Source organism: Schistocerca americana, chromosome 4, assembly GCF_021461395.2.
Source record: "Schistocerca americana isolate TAMUIC-IGC-003095 chromosome 4, iqSchAmer2.1, whole genome shotgun sequence".
Classification (NCBI taxonomy): Eukaryota; Metazoa; Arthropoda; class Insecta; order Orthoptera; family Acrididae; genus Schistocerca; species Schistocerca americana.
In genome coordinates this window covers 821,716,894-821,742,155 of record NC_060122.1, presented here as the reverse complement: position 1 = coordinate 821,742,155, position 25,262 = coordinate 821,716,894, and the positions used below count along the sequence as shown (strand labels likewise).

General features: G+C 41.1%; 1 protein-coding gene across 1 annotated transcript in view; it reads right to left on the bottom strand.

The window, feature by feature from the left end:
- Window positions 1-25,262, bottom strand: part of LOC124613014 — a 252,827-nt gene that overhangs the window by 127,612 nt on the left and 99,953 nt on the right. The window contains exon 5 of the mRNA XM_047141567.1: window positions 20,099-20,386. Coding sequence (XP_046997523.1) covers window positions 20,099-20,386 — 288 coding nt within the window. The remainder of the gene's footprint in view (window positions 1-20,098; window positions 20,387-25,262) is intronic.

Genomic DNA, 25,262 nt, shown 5'->3' with positions numbered 1-25,262 from the left:
TGCAAATCAATAATGCAGCGGTCCACCCATGACCCTTATGCAAGCAGTTATTCAGCTAGGCAGTGATTGACAGAGTTGTTGGCTGTCCTTCTGAGGGATGTCATGCAAAATTCTGCCCAAGTGGCACGTTAGATTGTCGAAATCCCAAGTTAGTTGGAGAGCCCTGCCTATAATGCTCCAAACATTCTCAATTGGAGAGAGATCTGATGACCTTGCTGGCCAAGGTAGAGTTTGGCATGTTTTAATGAGACAAGCAGTAGTAACTCTTGACATATGAGGGCTGGGATTATCTTGCTGATATGTAAGCCCAGAATGGCTTGCCATGAAGAACAATTAAATGGGGTACAGAATATTGTCAACATATCAGTATGCTGCAAGGGTGCCACAGATGACAACCCAAGTGGTCTGCTATGAAAAGAAATGGCACCCTAGACCATCACTTCCAGTTGTTGGACCACATGTCAATGACGTTGGTCTCCCACCACTGTCTGGGGCATCTCCAGACATGTCCTCACCCTGCAATCTCATTGAATAGAGTAGGATTGTCTTCAGTGATGATCCCACAGGACAGATGGTTGGCAAAGATGTGTCCAGAGATGCCCCTGACAGTGGTGGGATACCAACCTGAGTGTTGCGCACTATACGGCCCAACAACCAGTAGTGATGGTCAGGGGTGCCAGTTCTTTCCACAGCAGGACCCCTTTGATTGTCATCTCTGGCACCCTTACAGCACAGTGGTATGTTGACGATATTCTACATCCCTTATTGTTGTCCTTCACAGCAAGCCATCCAGGGCTTATAATTCAGTAAGATAATGCCTGTCCATACAAGGCAAGAATTTCTCCTGCTTCTCTACATGCTTGCCAAATTTTACCTTGGCCAGCAAGGTTACAAGATCTCAACCCAACTGAGAACATTTGGAGAATTATGGACAGGGCTCTCCAATCATCTCAGGATTTTGACAGTTTAATATGCAAGTTCAACAAAATTTAACATGATATCCCTCAGGTCAACATCCAAAAAATCTATCAATCAGTGCCAAACTGATGAGTTGCTCAATTTATCGAGGTCTTTCTCTTGAATAGATCATCCAATTTTTCTGAAATTGTAATCATTTTTTTTTTTTTTTTTTGTGTGTGTGTGTGTGTGTGTGTGTGTGTATCACACCTACTGATTTCTATCCCATTCAGATAATTCCTTCATGGTGCACCATTCTTTTGCATGAGAGTGTATAACTACACTTGTTTGACAGCAGTGATCAAAAAGCAATCATAAAGTCAATCATAAAATGTGTGCTGTTGAAAAGGATGAAAGATCAACTGTATCATATGATCAAATGTAATGGTGACTGTGTCCATCCAGTGATGCTTTATGGATTTGAAAATATAATTTACTGTATGACAAAGTCTGGTGAGGGTTTGTACAATTGTATGTGTTTTGGTACAAAAAGATTTTGTATTGCATTGAATAAAATAAGTTCTATGGCAGGTTTCAAAATATTTCTTAGCTTATTTTAGTACTTAGTAAAAATAGTTAAGTAACTCCCAGACAATGTAATCTCACATTGATGTAATACAGGTGATGGGTGTTTTCCTAAATCCAATTTGGAAGTAAATAAAAATGATACAATACTGTACTAAAAATCAAAAAATATAAAGGTTGTTTGATAATTAAAAGGCCAAGTGTTTATTTATTTATTTGTGAAATGTGTTGGTTGGAAGTCCAAAAAGTTTAAAACTGGATAGTACTGTATACTTATTTATTTATTTACCGATTTGTTGTGACATCATTTACCTAAGTGAGAAATATGTGCTGTAACATATCACTATTATAGAGTGTTGTGTTACCTAACATTTATCAGGCTGATGAATGATGATCATGAGTTGAAACCATTTATTAGATAAGTAGTTTGAATCAAAACAAGTGTGGAGGTGTTTTTGAATGTGAATGCACCCAGATGGACACTGTACTTCTTCGGGGAGGGGGGTGGGGGGGATGCGATATATGTATTATCATGAATTGTTGTACCTGCTGGGTGTTCCATTTCTTCCTTGCTTCAACATCCCAGCTCCAGCAAGAGAGATAGTAAAGAGTGTGCTATGACAGTGCTAATGACCTCTCAGTGAAAAAAGGACAGAGAAAGATCTCTCAAAAACTTATTATTCTTTTGTTGGATTTTGAGCCTTCAACTTGACAGCTACATTGAGATTGATAGTCAAGCAATACTATAAAGCTTTTTCTAAAGAAATGTTTCATGTGAAGAGTTACTGTAAATGAGTTGAAGAATATGTGACACAAAGATTTGAGAAGTGTCATATTCATTTACACAATTGGATGTTGTGCTTAGTTCTTGGCTTCCAGTATTCATTCCAGAATCCAAAGAAGTAGCCCAAGCCTTTTAGTATTCATTGGTCACCAAGAAATAAAATATGAAGTAAATAATAACAGATAACTGCAGTTCATGGGCAAGTTAACTGTCAACACTGGAGAACATCACACTGGGACATCTTAAGCTTCATTAATAGTATTTTCTGGCTACAAACGTTTTTGTTATTTTATTTGTTTATGTGTATTCTGGAACACGTGAGGCAATACTGACCTTACGACTTATCTTAGAAGAAAGATTAAGGAAAGGCAAACCTACGTTTCTAGCATTTGTAGACTTAGAGAAAGCTTTTGACAATGTTGACTGGAATACTCTCTTTCAAATTCTAAAGGTGGCAGGGGTAAAATAAAGGGAGCAAAAGGCTATTTACAATTTGTACAGAAACCAGATGGCAGTTATAAGAGTCGAGGGACATGAAAGAGAAGCAGTGGTTGGGAAGGGAGTAAGACAGGGTTGTAGCCTCTCCCCGATGTTGTTCAATCTGTATATTGAGCAAGCAGTAAAGGAAACAAAAAAAAAAAATTCGGAGTAGGTATTAAAATTCAAGGAGAAGAAATAAAAACTTTGAGGTTCGCCGATGACATTGTAATTCTGTCAGAGACAGCAAAGGACTTGGAAGAGCAGTTGAATGGAATGGACAGTGTCTTGAAAGGAGGATATGAGATGAACATCAACAAAAGCAAAACAAGGATAATGGAATGTAGTCTAATTAAGTCGGGTGATGCTGAGGGAATTAGATTAGGAAATGAGGCACTTAAAGTAGTAAATGAGTTTTGCTATTTGAGGAGCAAAATAACTGATGATGGTCGAAGTAGAGAGGATATAAAATGTAGATTGGCAATGGCAAGGAAAGCGTTTCTGAAGAAGAGAAATTTGTTAACATCCAGTATTGATTTAAGTGTCAGGAAGTCATTTCTGAAAGTATTCATATGGAGTGTAGCCATGTATGGAAGTGAAACATGGACGATAAATAGTTTGGACAAGAAGAGAATAGAAGCTTTCGAAATGTGGTGCTACAGAAGAATGCTGAAGATTAGATGGGTAGATCACATAACTAATGAGGAAGTATTGAATAGGATTGGGGAGAAGAGAAGTTTGTGGCACAACTTGACCAGAAGAAGGGATCGGTTGGTAGGACATGTTCTGATGCATCAAGGGATCACCAATTTAGTATTGGAGGGCAGCGTGGAGGGTAAAAATCGGAGAGGGAGACCAAGAGATGAATACACTAAGCAGATTCAGAAGGATGTAGGTTGCAGTAGGTACTGGGAGATGAAAAAGCTTGCACAGGATAGAGTAGCATGGAGAGCTGCATCAAACCAGTCTCAGGACTGAAGACCACAACAACAACATGTGTATTCAAACCATTTGTTCATATATTTTACTTCTAAAGAGTAATTGTTACAATAAAGTAAATATAGCAAGCAACCACTGTTAATAATTTGTTAAGAACAAATTGTAGCGATGACTGGTTTTTGAAAGAGATTCATCATCACATATCTGTTAATGTTTAAAATTATGCATAGCTAATGGAGTAGATGCAATGTTGGCTGATAGTTGTTGCAGCAAAAGTTCCTTGATGTGGTGGCACCGTTTTTTTGCTGTAGAATTTCATCACCAACCATAAAAATCTGCCACCATTACATGTACAGCTTAAGCTATAGGTAGTTTTAAATGTGAACCACCTTCTCATGATGAACCAATTCTAAACTGGTAGATTTTTTTCAATGTGTCATAATAGCTTTCTCACTAATTTTACAGGTATTATACAAATATTAAGCAGTAATAAATCATGGAATTGGAAGGAAAATCAGCATTGGCTGTATTTTGTTATTTTATTGTCAGCAAAATCGATTTTCGGTCACTTAGTGACCATCCTCAGTGACTGTTGAGTTTATGTGATCGCTCTAAGCTTGTGGTTATAGCTTGATACCAGTGCCTACCAATTTTAGTCGTATATTACAGCACTGAGGATGGTCACTAAGTGACTGAAAATCGATTTTGCTGACAATAAAACAGCAAAATACGGCCAATTCTGATTTTCCTTCCAATTCCATCCACTATTTGGTCGTGGTGCACACGAGTCACCAATCAATCATGGAATTAGTTTATAACAAATTTTTCAACTAACACCTTGCCACTTTCCACATTCCTGAAAGTTCTTCTTCATTGTGGGATATATGGAACATAACAAATTAATATAATGTGAAATACTGATAAATAATTTTTAATTCTAAAAGCACTTGTTTTCTTTACAGAACTTTAGGAGAGTAATGAGAGTAACACTGCAAAATGGTGCTATACAAATTTGAAAACAAAAACTTCTTAGGTCCAGAGTATAATGAAGTTTAAAGAGTGGTTCTTCAGTTCAATGGATTTTAGGATGTTTAAATGACTGTCACGAGACCTGCAGATGTGGGGCGACGGATTCTTCAACCATCCAACCAGGTTTAACCTGCTGACGTGAAACCATCTGATGTTGGCTGCTGCTGAGGATGTCCAGAGTATTAGCCATGTGTGGCAGTATGCAACATGAGCCACATTAAGGAGGCTGTAGTGCCAGTTTGATTGTGTCCTCCATTAACATAGTAAACTCACATCAGTTCAGGGCCAAATACAAGAAAACAAGGGGCAGGTTTGTGATCATGGAGGAGGCATACGGAGAGCAGCTATGTACGATGAGACAAGCTCGACAAGAGTGGCGAGGTCAGACAGAACTTGTCAAGTGATGCCTGAGGGTTGGCCTTATAAGCTGTGCAGATTCCTAACAGAACCTGTGGGAGGTCATTGGACCACTCACCACCATGGCACATGAGGGCAACTTTCAGAGTCCTGTGCCAATGCTCGATGAGCCCACTGCTCTGAGGGTAGTACGCTGAGTGCGAAATTTACTGTGCCACAGAGCATGCAGAATTTGTTAAATAATGGTAACTGAGACTGCCTTGCCTGATTGGTGGTGACAGATGCAGGGCACCTGAATCTAGCCATCCAGAAAGATAAAAATCCCCAAGCTACAGACCCATTGTAATGTCCACAGGAGGAACTGCCTCCACCCACCATGTAACATGGTTGGTGATGGACAATATGTATCTAAAACCATCAGACACAGGTAACGGCCAGACGAGGTCTAGGCTCATGTCTCAGAAAGGACCTCTGGAGATTTCAAATTTGCTTAGGGAGGGCTACATATGGCTGTCAACTTTGATGGGCTGACACAGCATGCAGGCATGAGCCCACACATGGTGGTCCTCCTTCACATCTGACCACGTGAACCACTCCAAATCAAGCTATGTAGTAGCCTTAGTACCAGGGTGTAAAAGGTTGCGCAAAGCAGTTGGGACAATAGCCTGAGAAACGCCCATGGATGTATCGCGCCATAACGGTCTGACCGAACCTGGTAGGTTGCAGTTGTAAAAATTGACAGTCACCAAAAACCGGTGCAACTTGTGAAAAGTCACTGGGAGTGGTATACCGCGAATGTAGTCAAACTGATCTTGTGAAGGAAGGATAGCCTCATAGGATATGCTGTAACCAACAAAGGTAACAGAGGTGTGTCAAAGTTGTGATTTACAGTGATTAATCTTGACTCTGTTACATGCCAGCAAGTTCTGTACCATGGCCAGCTGCAGGTCATGTTCTTCATTAAAGGAGGAGACAATTAGAATATTATTTAGGTATGCTGCCAGTAAGAGCAGTAAAAGGGAAGTGAGTCTAAGAAACGTTGCCACGTTTGAGCCAAGTTTTTGAGTCTGTAAGGCATGTAACAAAATTCATTAAGGCCAAAGAGGGTTATTAAGGCTGTTTTTGTTATGTCTCTAGGTGTTCATAAATATGCCTTGTGTCAGTGCACAACATTAAAAATGCATGTTCTACTAAATAGTTGGGCAAAGTCTTAAATCTGTGGGATAGGATAATTGTCTACTGCGGTATGCACATTGTGCCTCTGCAGTGACTGTCATTGTGTCACTGTGCTGTCCTTGCTGGGGTCTAAGTGTAATGGGGAAGACCAATTACTGTCTGGCAGTTGAGCAATGCCTGCCCACAGTAGCTCATGCACTGCAGTTCTAGCAAGGTGTAGTTTGTGTGGAGGAAGGCAGCATGCTTTATGACACACTGGGGGGCTACCTGTTGTGATAATTTTATGTGTCATCCTGTTTATAATAGTGTTCATTTCAACTGGTGAACAAGACAAGGGGACGTCTCAAGCAGGAGTCGGTAGCATGTAAGAGTCACTAACCTGAGATGCAGTTCATGTGGTTGAGGACAGGCACAATGGAGTTGTAAGAGGCATGTCACTGGTGTCAAGATATGGCAGCATATACAGTCGGCATATGAGGTGTTGTGCATCAGCAAGGACCTGCTTAGCCATCAAGATGGTATGGTTCAGTTCTGCATTGTAAGCATGAAGGTCATCGACTGCAAAGTGCTCAGATTGGAGCCGACAGACGGAAGTGGCAAGGCAGTTCACCAGAGAAGAGCACTTTATGAGAGGTGTGTCAGTATTGTTGGAGAGCTGAGGGGGAGGCAGAGCTGATGGAATGACTGAACAGGCAATACTTGTACCCAAAGCACGGTGCCCTAAAACAGATGACAGGAGGTCATGCAACATGCCAAAGTGAAACAGGAAATCAATTTGAAGTATTGGGTCTTCGATGTCAGCAATGTGGAAGGAGCACATGAATGGTTCACCTGGGATGAGTTTAACAGGTGACATGACCATGCCATTGACATGAAGTGTTGATACACTTGCTGCTCGAAGGAAAAGTTTGGTTGGTATCACATCTGCTACAGTGAATGAAAGTGGAAAATCACTAGCATCAGCTTCTGTGCCAACAAGGAAATGATGATATGCGCATAAATCCAAGATGTACAGATGGCCTCACTGAGTACAGCATCAAACAAAATGCAATGTCTGTATGTGCCCTTTGTTATGCTCATGAGCTGCAGCGCCTACTGCAGCCTGCATGAAGCATCTGGATGGCAACCCAAAAGTTGTGTGGGACCACCATAGAGGATACATGTGGTGGGGGCTGCATGTGAGTCAGCTGGGACTGATACACCTTCTGAGGCAATAGGAGAGGGGAGTGGGGTGGGGCACGCATGCTTTTGTATCAATGCTGATGAGTCTCCAGATAGAAATAACCAACATTTACAATCAAACACTCTTTATTCATGCATGATCACACAAAAATATAGCATAGTGTGCTAAAACAACCAAAGTCCAAATGTTTTCCAAAGCTCACTGACTCTGAAGATAGAGCACTCCTTGTTCCATAGTCACTGGCAATCAATGGCACCCCAAACCATCACTCCTAATTGTCAAACAGTTTGGCTGGTGGCAGTCAGGTTGGTATTCCACAGCTGTCAGGGACAACTCCTGACACTTCTTTGATGGTCATTGGGGCTCAATTCAAAGTTAAACTCATTACTAAAGACAAATCTGATGGTCTGAGGTGACATTTCTCTTCGTAGTAGGACTCTTTTGGTTGTCATTTGTGTCACCCTTACAGCACAATGGTACACTGACTATTCTATGTCCTATTTTGTTGTCATTCATGGCAAGCCATTCTGGGCTTTTCAGCAAGATGATGCCTGCCCGGACATGGGAAGAGTTTCTACTGCTCATCTTCAGCTTTCTAAACACTACCTCAACCAGCAATGTCCACAACTGAGAATGTTTGGAGCACTTTGGGCAGAGTGCTCCAACCATCTCAGGATTTGCATGATGTAACGCACAAGATTGATGGAATCTGGCATGATATTCCCCAGGAGGACAACTAGCAACTCTATCAATCAATGCCAAGCTGAGTAACTGCTCACATAGGGGCCAGAGGTGGAGCACCAAGTTAGTGACTTGCTCAGTTTGTGAAGCCCTTTCTCTTGACTAAATCATCCAGCCCCCCATGAACCACAGACCTTGCCGTTGGTGGGGAGGCTTCCGTGCCTCAGCGACACAGATAGCCGTACCGTAGGTGCAACCACAACGGAAGGGTATCTGTTGAGAGGCCAGACAAACTTATGGTTCCTGAAGAGGGGCAGCAGCCTTTTCAGTAGTTGCAGGGGCAACACTCTGGATGATTGACTGATCTGGCCTTGTAACATTAACCAAAACGGCCTTGCTGTGCTGGTACTGTGAATGGCTGAAAGCAAGGGGAAACTACAGCCGTAATTTTTCCCGAGGGCATGCAGCTTTACTGTATGGATAAATGATGATGGTGTCCTCTTGGGTAAAATATTCCGGAGGTAAAATAGTCCCCCATTCAGATCTCCAGGCGGGGACTACTCAGGAGGGCGTCGTTATCAGGACAAAGAAAACTGGCGTTCTATGGATTGGAGCGTGGAATGTCAGATCCCTTAATCGGGCAGGAAGATCAGAAAATTTAAAAAGGGAAATGGATAGGTTAAAGTTAGATATAGTGGGAATTAGCGAAGTTCAGTGGCAGGAGGAACAAGACTTTTGGTCAGGTGAATATAGGGTTATAAATGCAAAATCAAATAGGGGTAATGCAGGAGTAGGTTTAATAATGAATAAAAAAATAGGAGTTCGGGTAAGCTACTACAAACATCATAGTGAATGCATTATTGTGGCCAAGAAAGACACGAAGCCCATGCCTACAACAGTAGTACAAGTTTATATGCCAACTAGCTCTGCAGATGACGAAGAAATTGATGAATTGTATGACGAGACAAAAGAAATTATTCAGGTAGTGAAGGGAGAAAAAAATTTAATAGCCATGGGTGATTGGAATTCGAGAGTAGGAAAAAGGAGAGAAGGAAACATAGTAGGTGAATATGGATTGGGGCTAAGAAATGAAAGAGGAAGCCGCCTGGTAGAATGTTGCGCAGAGCATAACTTAATCACAGATAACACTTGGTTCAAGAATCATGAAAGAAGGTTGTATACATGGAAGAACCCTGGAGATACTAAAAGGTATCAGATACATTATATAATGGTAAGACAGAGATTTAGGAACCAGGTTTTAAATTGTAAGACATTTCCAGGGGCAGATGTGGACTCTGACCACAATCTATTGGTTATGAACTGTAGATTAAAACTGAAGAAACTGCAAAAAGGTGGGAATTTGAGGAGATGGGACCTGGATAAACTGAAAGAACCAGAGGTTGTAGAGAGTTTCAGGAAGAGCATAAAGGAACAATTGACATGAATGGGGGAAAGAAATACAGTAGAAGAAGAATGGATAGCTTTGAGGGATGAAGTGGTGAAGGCAGCAGAGGATCAAGTAGGTAAAAAGACGAGGGCTAGTAGAAGTCCTTGGGTGACAGAAGAAATACTGAATTTAATTGATGAAAGGAGAAAATATAAAAATGCAGCAAATGAAGCAGGCAAAAAGGAATACAAACGTCTCAAAAATGAGATTGACAGGAAGTGCAAAATGGCTAAGCAGGCATGGTTAGAGGATGTAGAGGCTTACCTCACTAGGGGTAAGATAGATACTGCCTACAGGAAAATTAAAGAGACCTTTGGAGAAAAGAGAACCACTTGTATGAATATCAAGGGCTCAGATGGAAACCCAGTTCTAAGCAAAGAAGGGAAAGCAGAAAGGTGGAAGGAGTATATAGAGGGACTATACAAGGGCAATGTTCTTGAGGACAATATTATGGAAATGGAAGAGGATGTAGATGAAGATGAAATGGGAGATATGATACTGCGTGAAGAACTTGATAGAGCACTGAAAGACCTAAGTCGAAACAAGGCCCCGGGAATAAACAACATTCCATTAGAACTACTGACGGCCTTGGGAGAGCCAGTCCTGACAAAACTCTACCATCTGGTGAGCAAAATGTACGAGACAGGCGAAATACCCTCAGACTTCAAGAAGAATATAATAATTCCAATCCCAAAGAAAGCAGGCATTGACAGATGTGAAAATTACCGAACTGTCAGTTTAATAAGTCACGGCTGGAAAATACTAATGCGAATTCTGTACAGACGAATGGAAAAACTGGTAGAAGCTGACCTCAGGGAAGATCAGTTTGGATTCCGTAGAAATATTGGAACACGTGAGGCAATACTGACCCTACGACTTATCTTAGAAGCTAGATTAAGAAAAGGCAAATCTACATTTCTAGCATTTGTAGACTTGGAGAAAGCTTTTGACAATGTTGACTGGAATAATCTCTTTCAAATTCTGAAGGTGGCAGGGGTAAAATACAGGGAGCGAAAGGCTATTTACAATTTGTACAGAAACCAGATGGCAGTTATAAGAGTCAAGGGACATGAAAGGGAAGCAGTGGTTGGGAAGAGAGTGAGACAGGGTTGTAGCCTCTCCCCGATGTTATTCAATCTGAGCACTGAGAAAGCAGTAAAGGAAACAAAAGAAAAATTCAGAGTAGGTATTAAAATCCATGGAGAAGAAATAAAAACTTTAAGGTTCGCCGATGACATTGTAATTCTGTCAGAGACAGCAAAGGACTTGGAAGAGCAGTTGAACGGAATGGACAGTGTCTTGAAGGGAGGATATAAGATGAACATCAACAAAAGCAAAATGAGGATAATGGAATGTAGTCGAATTAAGTCGGTCGATGCTGAGGGAATTAGATTAGGAAATGAGACACTTAAAGTAGTAAATGAGTTTTGCTATTTGAGGAGCAAAGTAACTGATGATGGTCGAAGTAGAGAGGATATAAAATGTAGACTGGCAATGGCAAGGAAAGCGTTTCTGAAGAAGAGAAATTTGTTAACATCGAGTATAGATTTAAATGTCAGGAAGTCGTTTCTGAAAGTATTTGTATGGAGTGTAGCCATGTATGGAAGCGAAACATGGACAATAAATAGTTCGGACAAGAAGAGAATAGAAGCCTTTGAAATGTGGTGCTTCAGAAGAATGCTGAAGATTAGATGGGTAGACCACGTAACTAATGAGGAAGTATTGAATAGGACTGGGGAGAAGAGGAGTTTGTGGCACAACTTGACAAGAAGAAGGGATCGGTTGGTAGGACATGTTCTGAGGCATCAAGGGATCACCAATTTAGTATTGGAGGGCAGAGTGGAGGGTAAAAATCGTAGAGGGAGACCAAGAGATGAATACACTAAACAGATTCAGAAGGATGTAGGCTGCAGTACGTATTGGGAGATGAAGAAGCTTGCACAGGATAGAGCAGCATGGAGAGCTGCATCAAACCAGTCTCAGGACTGAAGACCACAACAACAACAACAAATCATCCAGTTTGATTGGAACTGTAATAATTCGTTTTTCTGTGCATGTACATCACATCTACCTAGTTTCATACCATTTAGATAATTGCTTTGAGGCACATGGCTTTTTTTTTTTTTTTTTTTTTTTTTTTTTTTTTTTTTTTTTTTAGAATGTATTTTCATGCATGTCTCACTACAACCTGGACTACAGTGACAGTTGCATATGGGTTGGCTGCTATAATGTTGACCACAATCTTCGTGTCTGCTTCATTCATTCAATCATTCATACATTCATTGTGTTCCGTAGATCTCATAAGCAAGGAGAATTTTCAACAATGTCGAAAGAGGCAAGGTATACATTAGCATAAGATAAGCTAATAATTGAAAATATGTACACTGTATTAACAATAAGCTATCATTGCTGGTATACTGATAGATGTGATTCACACTTGTGTCAGCTGAATTTAACTGAATGAATCAGAAATAAAGCTGAAATGTTTGGAAAAAGCTACTGCCTCCTCTGTCATGTTAAACAGCTGATATATGTCTACTGTTAGTAGTTTAATATTTAACTGATTACATAATTATTTTTCAGACACTGAGTCCCATTTAGAGAACATTATTGCTTGTCCTGCAGCTTTACAACAAACACTGCTACTTGCCATGGAGCCAGCAGTATCTCTCAATCTAGACATTCAAATATTTTGTAGAAAATGTGGCTAATGAGAAATATTTTTAATTTTCCTTTGGACTGGCAAGGTTTCCATATTTCTTGCTTCAAAACGCCAACCTGAGCCTTAGACAAAAAGGTAAAATATGCATGAAAAATATTTGTCTTGTATTGTGATTGTGTTACCTGTACATCAGGTGGAACTCATTTTTATTGTCACCAACAAAAGTTATTAAGGACTAAGTCTATTAAATAGCGAGTATAAGAATCCAAGACCTATAAAACCAAGCATGTGTTAGAACATGATGTACTAGCCATTTTCCAAGCAACATGCCATACCATATTCCAGCAGAATAAATCCTCAAAACCACTTTGCAAGGAATGTTGAAGCCTTCTTCAAAGATGGACATGTACTGCTAATTCTGTGACTTCCACCTGTGTCTGACATGTCATCCTTTGATCATATTGATCATATTGATTGGTTGGTAGCTTGTTTTTGTATAGTTTTCCAGAACCAATGTTTATGCTTTGTTAACTCCAATGTACAATGAGAAGTGAGAGATTCATTGTGGATATTCAATATAGCGTTGTCTTGTCATTGGAAATATTGTTACATGCTGCCATGACCAGAAACCAATCTCTGATGGTGATATGAGGAATATAAGACAAATTATGTCCTGTATTGCACCACTGATCATCACTGGAACATTTATCAGTAGACTTCAATAAAACTCAGCACTACTATACTTATAGAAGTTTTAATAACAGTCACCAGCCTTGCTGTGCTGCTGTTCCAACAGCACTGATAAATGCCCTGTAGTAATTCACTTGTCATTGTGGTCTAGAGATAGTGTATTTCATTACTAATCCCAGGTCTCATGTTTGACACCAGCCACTGCTTCTATTTTGAATAAAAATATGCTACATCTACATGGATACTCTGCAAATCACATTTAAGTGCCTGGCAGAGGGTTCATCGAACCACCAATCAGAAATGGCACCACTAATCAGGAATGGCACCCTTAAACCACTGGTTTAAGCTGTCACCCTCATTCTGTCACTGGCCATGACAAAGAGGGCAGAAAAGAAGACTGTTTCAGGGTATCCATTCACTAACGAGGTACACGGCTGCCCATAAAGGCAGAAGAAACAGCATGAGGATGCTGAAGGCAATTGAAATGCATGTAATATGTACAGGAAATGTGACTTTTCATTGAAAAAGTGTCGTGATGATTTTCCCATTGGCAAAAGTTCCAGATTGATCTCTCATTCAGGTCTCCAAAAGAGGATTTGCCACAGTGGAGATGACTGTGAGAAATAGATTGGAAAACGAGTAAAACAGTAATTCTCTACAAGGTGGAGTATTTAGAAGCCAAATGCCTCAAGATATCATAGATGTTAGTGAACTAAAATGGAAAGAAGAGATAAGGATTTCTGGTCAGATAACTATAGAATAATATTGACAGGAGCAGAAAGTGGTATAACAGGAATAGTATTCATTATGAACAAGAAGGTAGAGTTAATAGTGAGTTACTGTGAACAATTCAGTGACAGGATTGTTCACATCAGAACTGACAGTAAACCAACACCAACAGCAAACAGCTCAACTATATAAGCCAATTTCACAAGCAGAAGATAAAGAGATAAGGAATGTGTGGACACTGGATTGGCAGCACAGAAGGTATATAGAAATAAAAATGTAATAATCATTGAGGATGGAAAACTACACCAGAGGTAACAATAAAAGACATAGTTTTGGAAGAATATGGGCTCAGTAATAGGAAGGAGAGAGGAAAAAGGCTACTTCAGTTTTGCAGTAAATTTCAGCTAATAATAGTATCTACATGCTTCAAGATTCAGGTAAGAAGGATGTATGCTTGCAAAAGGTCTAGATGTATACAAACGTAGCAGCTGTAATACGGTGAGGCAGAGATTCCCAAATCGGATATTAGCTTGTAACCCATACCCAGAAGCAGATATTTATTCAGATTGCTAATTAGTGATGATGAAGAGTAGGATGAAGTCTAGGGGAATTGCCGGGAAGAATCAGTGTATAAAGAAATGGGATACTGAAGATTTAAGGAATGGTGATTTGTATTTGAAGTTCTCTGAGGCTGTAGATACTGTCAAAATGAATGCCACAGAGGCAGTTTAGCTGAAGGTGTTTTGACATCCCTCAAAAACGACAATCACAGAAGTGGACAAATATAGGTACAAGAAAGATAACGGCAAACAAACCTTGAATGAAAGAAGTACTACTTCAGCTAATAACTGAAAATAGGAAACACAAATATGTCCAGAAAAATAAAGAAGCAGAGCAATATAAGTCACTTAGAAATGAAATTAATAGGAAATACGAGGAAGCTAAAGCAAAATTTGAAGAAACTAAGAAAGAAATGGTAGTTGGATGGAGAAATTCAGCATATATAAAAGTCAAAATCTACCATTGAAATCAAAAAGCAAAGCTATCAACATTAATGGTGCAAAAGGAATCTGGCAGTTAAATGCAGATGAGAGAGGGGATGAGTGGAAACAAGTTTTTATGAGGGGGAGGAATTGTCTGCAAATGTGGTGGAAGAAGAAATGGACATCGATTTGAAAGCAATACGGAATCCAGTATTAGAATCAGAGTTAGACAAAGCTTTGGAAGACTTGTGAAAAAAAAAAAAAAAAAAAAAAAACAGAAGGGGTAGCGAAGATTCCTTCCGAATGTCCAAAATCATTGGAAAAGTAACAACCAAACAACTACTCAAGTTAGTGTATAGAATGCATAGAATTTAAGAGATTATTAACATACCATAGTAATTTTTATCTGCACAATCTCAAAGATATTAAAGAAAGAATGATTGCACAATGCTGATGAGAAAAATATACAGGACAGGAAAATGAATGAAACATCTGTTTCATCAGGAACAGTCTGGCTTTAGGAAAGATAATGACATCATTGATGCAGTTTGACATTGACAAGACTAAAGGCAAACCAAGACACTATCATTGGATTTGTTGACATAGAAAAAATTATTGACAACATGTAAAGGTGTATGCTGCTTAAAATTCTCAGAAAAACTGGTAAAATAGTGCATGATGGATGAGACAGACAAGCACAGGTGTAGTTATATGGGTAACCATTATGACAGATTAGATTAGATTAGATTAGTACTTGTTCAATAAATGATGAATACGACACTTTCGTAATGATGTGGAACGTGTCAGGTTAATAAAAGGTGTCTATACAAGATATTACATTAGACAAAATATTACATGACACTCAATAATTTTTTATTTATTTATTTATAAATGGAAACAGATTCCCTGTCCCAGTCAAATTCTGAATCTGATAACTATTCCTCCTCACTCTGGCCTCAACAAAATTGGAAATGGTTTGTCACAACATGTCCACAATCTTTGTTTCTACAGAAAAATATTTAGAGGCTCTGGTTACACCGCATAGGGAACTCACACTGTTCTACATTCTCCAAGTTGGAGATCTGGTATAAGTCCTGGATACTGTAGAGCACTTTTCTGTGGAGTAACGTTCAGTTCATTCAAATTCATACATCCTGATGTTACACTCTCCACAAATGTTAGCCTATAATAAATCCAATTTAATTACATTACTACAATAAAAAAATAAATACTTATCAGCTTTGATGATTTTTAAATAAATTCAGGTTATTAAAGAGTCACAATAGCTAAAGCAATAAAATCAGCAAAACAAAACCTATATTTCCCAGTTCACTGGAAATAAATATATGTTTCTCAAGCACTTGAAGATGAAATAGAAATGAGTAAATGACATAAAAACTGCTAGAAATTGTGACAAAGGAGTCTGGATCTTACCATCCTACTCTGAGTATACTCCTACATCAAATATTAAGGTCAATATACAAAACTTTATTGTTCAGATCAATTAGTTTGTTGTTCTGGTTCCAAGGAGCTAATTAGTTTCACCAGAAATAATGGAAGTCAATAATTATTGCAATCATGAAAATTCATACATCTGCCATACAGAAAACCATTTGCACTAATAGGCAAATTTGAAAAGAAAGACTACTTTCAAATTAAAGAGCTTTTTTTCCTCTTTTCAGTAATGAGTTTATATTAGCCAAATTTAATTACTCTAAAATACATTGATAACAAAATATTTCACCTGATCTGAACTTTCAGTACCAATTATAGTCAAATCACTGTAATCCGAGATCTGTTGATGTACCTTTGATAGCTAATTTTATCTGAATCCATTGATATTTCAATTAATGAGCAAGCATTACTAATTAAAAATTACTAAATTTACCATTTGGTGTTGAGTATGGCCATCCTGAATCTACAAATACCCTATTGGCCTGATGGTCATTGTATCCCAACCAACATCACCAACAATGTAGTGGAACACAAAATCATGATCTCAATAGGTCATGATCCTACCTGTAGACTTTTCCCTTCATACACAAGGCACAACATTATCTTGACACAAAAAAACAACATCCAAATGCAATTTCTCAATGAGAAACACACGGTGTAGTCTTTCCATACATTTAGCTATAGATGGTGTTACCGACTTTGTGCAAGTTTGCTGAAAGGCTAATCATTTGTATATTCAAACATTTAGTACAGTTCATGGTGGTTTGATGTGTGCTGAATGCTATATTCATGCTGTTACTATTTTAATTCCCACCAGAGTAGGCATAAAGACAAATGTGAACTGATTAAGTTCTAGAGTGTTAATTTTTATTTTCAAACAGTTTTAACCTATTCAGGTTTCAGTTTTTTTCCTCAAGAAGTGTGGATATAAAAATAGAATACTGGAGAACTTCCGGTGAATTCAGTACAGCTAATTCTTATCACAAATATAATGTGTAACCTCTCAATGGAGCATGGCCTGAATCAGGATGATACTGATCATAGAAATGTGGAAAACAATAATTATTGCAACATACAGCACATGTAATGAAAGTCAAATTTTTGCACGTTTGTTATTGTTTCAGTGTGTCTGTTGCAAAAGAAACTTGATTTACATTTATAAATGATTGTAGGTGAGCATATAATTTTGTCACATGTGTTAGAATTACAGGGAATGCAAAAGAAGTACCAAAAATGAGATTTGATCCCAAGACCTCATGGTTAAGTGCTTGTTCACTCAGCTGCTGACTCCTTGAATGCTACCAACCATGTGAAGTATATAAGCATGTCTAAGATTTTCAAGCCAGATTTTCTCAATATCAGTTGACAGTTGCATCTTCCTGTTCACATATGCTGCTATTCTAGACATGCCATACACCCCTCTCAATATGAATCAAACTGGTGAGAGGAGGTTTATACAGTCCGATTGTCAGACTGTCAGCTTAGGTAGTGGTAATCTACTGCAGCATTATTTTCCAATTCATATTATCCTGATACTGTGATCCCTTAGAGTTCAGTCACACTTTATTGTGTCCACACACTTAATCATGGAATACTGTAGACTATCTGCTTTGTGCTTTTCTAGATTTTTTACTTACTATTTACTTGTGAATCTTATTGGAGAAGAGTGAATCCCAAGTGCAGCCTAGAACTATGGAGAATAGGTTGAAAATAAGCACATAAAAAAGAAATGAAAAAACAGTCTATATTTAAGGAAGCAATATTCAAGTTTTTAATGACGTCATGTACTATGTTGATACTATGTTATTTTCAATCAAATGTTTGTTATGATCCAAATTAATATTTTGAACGGAAGTGTTACATCTGTTATTTGTTTTTATTTAAATCTTAACAATAATCCATAGAAAATACCTTTTATGCAATTAATCAAAGCTGTATGTACTGTTTTAATGTAAGATAGTGTAGGGTACTGTGCATCCTTGTGTTTGTAGGTTACTGTACGTCCTTACATGTGTAATTTTTTTATTATATACTATGTATTTTCTCACAAAATTGATGCACTGTAAATCATCTATGGATAAATAAAGCACTAATACTACTACTTTCCAACCACTGGTCTTAACAAAACTATTGTAGCTAATACCTCAGTTATTGAACAAGAGGTGAGATGCAAGATGTGAAAGGAATTCAAATGATTACCTCCACTATGTTTGGTAACTGATACCAGTAATATTCACAAGTTTGTATTCTAAAGAGAAAAATACTTCTGAGCAAGGACTATTAAAGCAAACATTTGACTTGTAAATAATTTAGGAGTTAAGGTAACGATTCACCAAATAGTAGTAGCGTTGAGTTGCAAGATGTACGTACGCGTGCACATGCATGCATGTGTGTGCACATGCACGCACACACACACACACACACACACACACACACACACACACACACACACACACACACGCTTCATACACACACTCGCACACACACACGGAGCTACACTGCTCCGACTGAATAACCAGTACTGTGACTACAGTTGAGTAGGTGAGCTGGGATGAGAGATTGTATCGGATGGAGTGGATGAGGAGAGAAGAGTGGTGAGAGGGGAAAGGTGAGTGACAGCTCGGAGGGAGGTAGAAGGTGTGCAATGACGATATGTGACACACACGAAGTGCAGACAGTGACTCTGAGCAGAGCTCGACGGTGATGACTTCGGGGAGTGGATCAGTAGGGTGTGACAGAACAAAGGAGGGTGGTGTGTGTACAGGGTACTAATGGAGACTAAGGCAAAAGCCCGTCTCACACGGAGCAAGGTTCGCCGCAAGTTGGCGAGATGGCGCGCATGCCTGCCGGCTTGCAGGGAAGGAGCCGGCTATCTTCCGTGCCGAAGCTCTCCCACGGTGCAAGATTGGCAGCTAGTTGTGTTGTGATCGGCTGCATGTTGTATCGGACGAAGATGGCTGCTTCAGGTACAGATGTTCAGAGCAAACTGGCGTTATTAGCTGTTTTGGTGCTAAATGATGCAGAAATGCATGCTAATGAGAGAAGAAGAAAGAAAGAATGGACGAAAAACTGTATTAAGAGGAGAAACGCTGGAAAAAGGTGTGCTCTCCATGCTTCATAAAGAGTTGAGGTTAATTCACATAACACCTACTTTTGTTTGAAAAGTATCACCATTTCATTACTGTTTGATTTTATAAATATACCAATAATGACTGTTATATACGACTTTATTTTACGGGATAGAAGATCGTACATCATTTCCAAATTTCATACGAATGGATGTATTAGTATTTGCAACTCTTTTGAGTGTCTCTGCACGCAAGTGTTTATTATAATAGTTTGCGCTAATCACGACGTACAGATACTGTTCTGCCCTATAAGTACATATCAATGTTTCAATCGTTTCCTTGGACCACTGCGGTGCCATTATTTAATAATTATAAGAACTTCCTACCGCACCTCACAACAGCAGAAAAGCGACTATCAACAAAGGCTTCCCGCCAAAGCTTCCCGCGTCTGACGTCACAAACGAAACGCCTCATGATTGGCCAACGCAGGTAGCACGCAGGGAACCTTGCAAGAGAAATAGCGCTGGACCTATCCTGGAAATCTTACAAGGTTCCCAGCAAGGTAGCCCGCTAGCAGACGACGGAGCCCGCAAAGTAGCCGCCGCGCGAGCCAGCAAGGAAACTTACAGCGAATCTTGCTCCGTGTGAGATGGGCTTAAGGCAATGCGAGAATAAATGAGATTCCGGAATAATGTTGTGAAATGTATGAGGAACCTGGATATGATAGTTTCTTTGGTGTTAGAAGTTTCATTAGGAGGAGGTAATTGGCATGTAAAGTTACACAGACATTGAATTAAAATTAATATTAAAAAAAAAAAAAAAAAACTGAATACACCACAGTGTTGATTGTTGCGAGGAGATTAATATTCCGGAGGAATACAGATGTGAGTGTAATTAAGTGGCGCCGCTTTCTCTGTTATTTGCCACGGGCCAGAGCGGCCGGGAAGCCGACGTACCGGTGACGGTGACGAGGACGGCGGCGTGGTCCTCTCCGAGGCGCGACGTCGCCCTCACGAGGTACTCCCCGCGGTCGGAGCGTCGCGCCTCGGCGACGCGCAGCTGCGAGCCGCGCTCCGTGTTGACGACCTCGTGGCGGCCGCCGAAGGCGACGGGCTCGCCGTTGTGGTGCCAGGTGACGCGCGGCAGCGGCCGCCCCAGCACAGACACCTTCAGCCGGATCACCTCGTCGCGCTCGAACAGCAGCCCGTCCTCGTACTGCCGCGGCAGCCGGATGCGCGGCGGCGCTGCGCCACAGCAAGTAGGGGAGCACCGGTCAGCTCACACAGGCACAGGCGCAGTCGTAGTTGAAGCAGGAGGCAGACTTTTGTTACAAGATAATAGCCGATCACGGTTTTAAGGCAGGCTTAAGGAAGATTTGATAGCAACAAATTTCACACTGCTTTATACAGGGTCTTACAAAAAGGTACGGCCAAACTTTCAGGAAACATTCATCACACACAAATAAAGAAAAGATGTTATGTGGACATGTGTCCGGAAACGCTTAATTTCCATGTTAGAGCTCATTTTAGTTTCGTCAGTATGTACTGTACTTCCTCGATTCACCGCCAGTTGGCCTAATTGAAGGAAGGTAATGTTGACTTCGGTGCTTGTGTTGACATGCGACTCATTGCTCTACAGTACTGCCATCAAGCACATCAGTACGTAGCATCAACAGGTTAGTGTTCATCACGAACGTGATTTTGCAGTCAGTGCAATGTTTACAAATGCGGAGTTGGCAGATGCCCATTTGATGTATGGATTAGCACGGGGCAATAGCCGTGGCGCGGTACGTTTGTATCGAGACAGATTTCCAGAACGAAGGTGTCCCGACAGGAAGACGTTCGAAGCAATTGATCGGTGTCTTAGGGAGCACGGAACACTCCAGCCTATGACTCGCGACTGGGGAAGACCTAGAACGACGAGGACACCTGCAATGGACGAGGCAATTCTTCGTGCAGTTGACGATAACCCTAACGTCAGCGTCAGAGAAGTTGCTGCTGTACAAGGTAACGTTGACCACGTCACTGTATGGAGAGTGCTACGGGAGAACCAGTTGCTTCCGTACCGTGTTCAGCGTGTGCAGGCACTATCAGCAGCTGATTGGCCTCCACGGGTACACTTCTGCGAACGGTTCATCCAACAATGTGTCAATCCTCATTTCAGCGCAAGTGTTCTCTTTACGGATGAGGCTTCATTCCAACGTGATCAAACTGTAAATTTTCACAATCAACACGTGTGGGCTGACGAGAATCCGCACGCGATTGTGTAATCACGTTTTCTGTGAACGTTTGGGCAGGCATTGTTGGTGATGTCTTGATTGAGCCCCATGTTCTTCCGCCTACGCTCAATGAAGCACGTCATCATAATTTCATACGGGATACTCTACCTCTGCTGCTAGAACATGTGCCTTTACAAGTACGACACAACATGTGGTTCATGCATGATGGAGCTCCTGCACATATCAGTCGAAGTGTTCGCACGCTTCTCGACAACAGATTCGGTGACCGACGGATTGGTAGAGGTGGACCAATTCCATGGCCTCCACGCTCTCCTGACCTCAACACTCTTGACTTTCATTTGTGGGGGCATTTGAAACCTCTTGACTACGCAACCCCGGTACCAAATGTAGACACTCTTCGTGCTCGTATTGTGGACGGCTGTGATACAATACGCCGTTCTTCAGGGCTGCATTAGCGCATCAGGGATTCCATGCGACGGAGGGTGGATCCATGTATCCTCGCTAACGGAGGACATTTTGAACATTTCCTGTAACAAAGTGTTTGAAGTCACGCTCGTACGTTCTGTTGCTGTGTGTTTCCATTCCATGATTAATGTGATTTGAAGAGAAGTAATAAAATGAGCTCTAACGTAGAAGGAAGCGTTTCCGGACACATGTCCACACAACATATTTTCTCTCTTTGTGTGTGAGGAATGTTTCCTGAAAGTTTGGCCGTACCTTTTTGTAACACCCTGTATGTTGGGCAAAGGCAACCAGAGCCGTAATATTCCGTGACTTCAATAAACACGACCGCTGCGACTCTTAAAATTCTTTATTGCAGAACACGACTGGTTTCACAAATTAAATTTGCATCTTCAGGTACTTCACGCGAAAAGATCAAAAGTTCATCTAAACTGGATAAATCCATTCCCATAATTTGTATACAGGTATTTAAACTTCTGATTCACGAATGAGCGAGTATCTGTGATAAAATGTATTGGGAGCTAAGATCATCCCCAACCTCCGGTGGCGGCAACAGCTATCCTTGCTCCCCAGGCTGTCTATAATACACTGAAGAGCCAAGAAACTGGTACACCTGCCCAATATCATGGAGGTCCCCCGCGAGCACGCGGAAGTGCCGCAACATGACGTGGCATGCACTTATGTCTGAAGTAGTGCTGGAGGGAACTAACACCATGAATCCCGCAGGGCTGTTTATAAATCCGTAAGAGCACGAGGGGATGGAAGTTTCTTCCGAAAAGCACGTTGCAAGGCATCCCAGGTATATTCAATATTGTTCATGACTGGGGAATTTGGTGGTCAGCGGAAGTGTTTAAACTCAGAAAAGTATTCCTGGAGCCACTCTGCAGCAATTATGGACATGTGGGGTGTCGCATTGTCCTGCTGGAATTGCCCAAGTCCGCCGGAATGCCCAATGGACATGAATGGATGCAGGTGATCAGATAGGATGCTTACATACGCTACTGGCCATTAAAATTGCTACAACACGAAGATGACGTGCTACAGACGCAAAATTTAGCCCACAGGAAGAAGATGCTGTGATATCGAAATGATTAGCTTTTCAGAGCATTCACACTAGGTTGGCGCCGGTGGCGACACCTACAACGTGCTGACATGAGGAAAGTTTCCAACTGATTTCTCATACACAAACAGCAGTTGACCGGCGTTGCCTGGTGAAACGAGGTTGTGATGCCTCGTTTAAGGAGGAGAAATTAGTACCATCACGTTTCCGACTTTGATAAAGGTCAGATTGTAGCCTATCGCGATTGCGGTTTATCGTATCGCGACATTGCTGCTCGCGTTGGTCGAGATCCAATGACTGTTAGCAGAATATGGAATCGGTGGGTTCAGGAGGGCAATACGGACCGCCATGTTGGATCCCAACGGCCTCGTATCACTAGCAGTCGAGATGACAGGCATCTTATCCGCACGGCTGTAACGGATCGTGCAGCCACGTCTCGATCCGTGAGTCAACAGGTGGGGACGTTTGCAAGACAACAACCAACTGCACGAACAGTTCGACGACGTTTGCACAGCATGGACTATCAGCTCGGAGACCGTGGCTGCGGTTACCCTTGACGCTGCATCACAGACAGGAGCACCTGCGATGGTGTACTCGACGACGAACCTGGGTGCACGAATGGCAAAACGTCATTTTTTCGGATGAATCCAGTTTCTGTTTACAGTATCATGATGGTCGCATCCGTGATTGGCGACATCGTGGTGAACGCACATTGGAAGCGTGTATTCGTCATCGCCATACTGGCGTATCACCCGGCGTGATGGTGCGTGGTGCCATTGGTTACACGTCTCGGTCACCTCTTGTTCGCATTGACGACACTTTGAACAGTGTACGTTACATTTCAGATGTGTTACGACCCGTGCCTCTACCCTTCATACAATCACTGCGAAACCCTACATTTCAGCAGGATAATGAACGACCGCATGTTGCAGGTCCTGTACGGGCCTTTCTGGGTGCAGAAAATGTTCGACTGCTGCCCTGGCCAGCACATTCTCCAGATCTCTCAACAACTGAAAACGTCTGGTCAGTGGTGACCGAGCAACTGGCTCGTCACAATACGCCAGTCACAACTCTTGATGAACTGTTGTATCGTGTTGAAGCTGCATGGGGGGCTGTACCTATAGACGCCATCCAAGCTCTGTTTGACTCAATGCCCAGGCGTATCAAGGCCGTTTTTGGGGCCAGAGGTGGTTGTTCTGGGTACTGATTTCTCAGGATCTATGCACCCAAATTGCGTGAAAATGTAATCACATGTCAGTTCTAGTATAATATATTTGTCCAATGAATACCCGTATATCATCTGCGTTTCTTCTTGGTGTAGCAATTTTAATGGCCAGTAGTGTATCTTGGGCAAAGGCAACCACAGCCGAAATATTCCATGATTTGAACAAACAAGACCGCTGAGACTCTTTAGAATTCTTTATTGGAGAACACGACTTTTATCACAAATTAAATTTGCATCTTCCGGTACTTCAAGCGAAAAGATTAAAAGTTCATCTAAACTGGATAAAGCCATTCCCATAATTTATATCCAGGTATTTAAACTTCTGATTCAGGAATGTGCGAGTATCTGTGATAAAATGTATTGGGAGCTAAGATCATCCCCAACCTCCGGTGGCGGCAACAGCTACGCTTGCTCCCCAGGCTGCCTATAATTCACTGAAGAGCCAACGAAACTGGTACACCTGCCTAATATCATGTAGGGCCCCCGCGAGCACGCGGAAGTGGCGCAACACGACGTTGCATGTACTCAACTTATGTCTCAAGTAGTGTTGGAGGGAACTGGCACCATGAATCCCGCAGAGCTGTCCATAAATCCGTAAGAGGACGAGGGGATGGAGGTTTCTTCCGAACAGCACGTTGCAAGGCATCCCAAGTATATTCTATAATGTTCGTGCCTGGGGAATTTGGTGGTCAGCGTGTAAGTAGGCTGTTTAGGTTTTTATATTGGTAACGCCACGTAGTGCTGTGCATGAAAATCGCTGACTGCGCTGTGTGCAGTCTGTGGCTGGTTGGACTCATTGTTGGAATATTTTCCTGTGTAGTGTTGGCCTGTTGGATGTGAACAACGCGTAGCGATGTGCAGTTGGAGGTGAGCCGCCAGCAGTGGTGCCAGAGTTTTGAGAGTGCACGATCTGGACGTGTGTCCGCCAGAAAAAAAGGAATCTGTTTAATTGGATGTCACAAAATTATTTATATATATATATATATATATATATATATATATATAATGACTTTTGAACGCTATTAAGGCAAATACATTGTTCGTTCTCTACCAAAATCTTTCATTTGCTAACCACGCCTGTCAGTAGTTAGTGCCTTCAGTGGTTACAATCTTTTATTTAGCTGGCAGTATTGG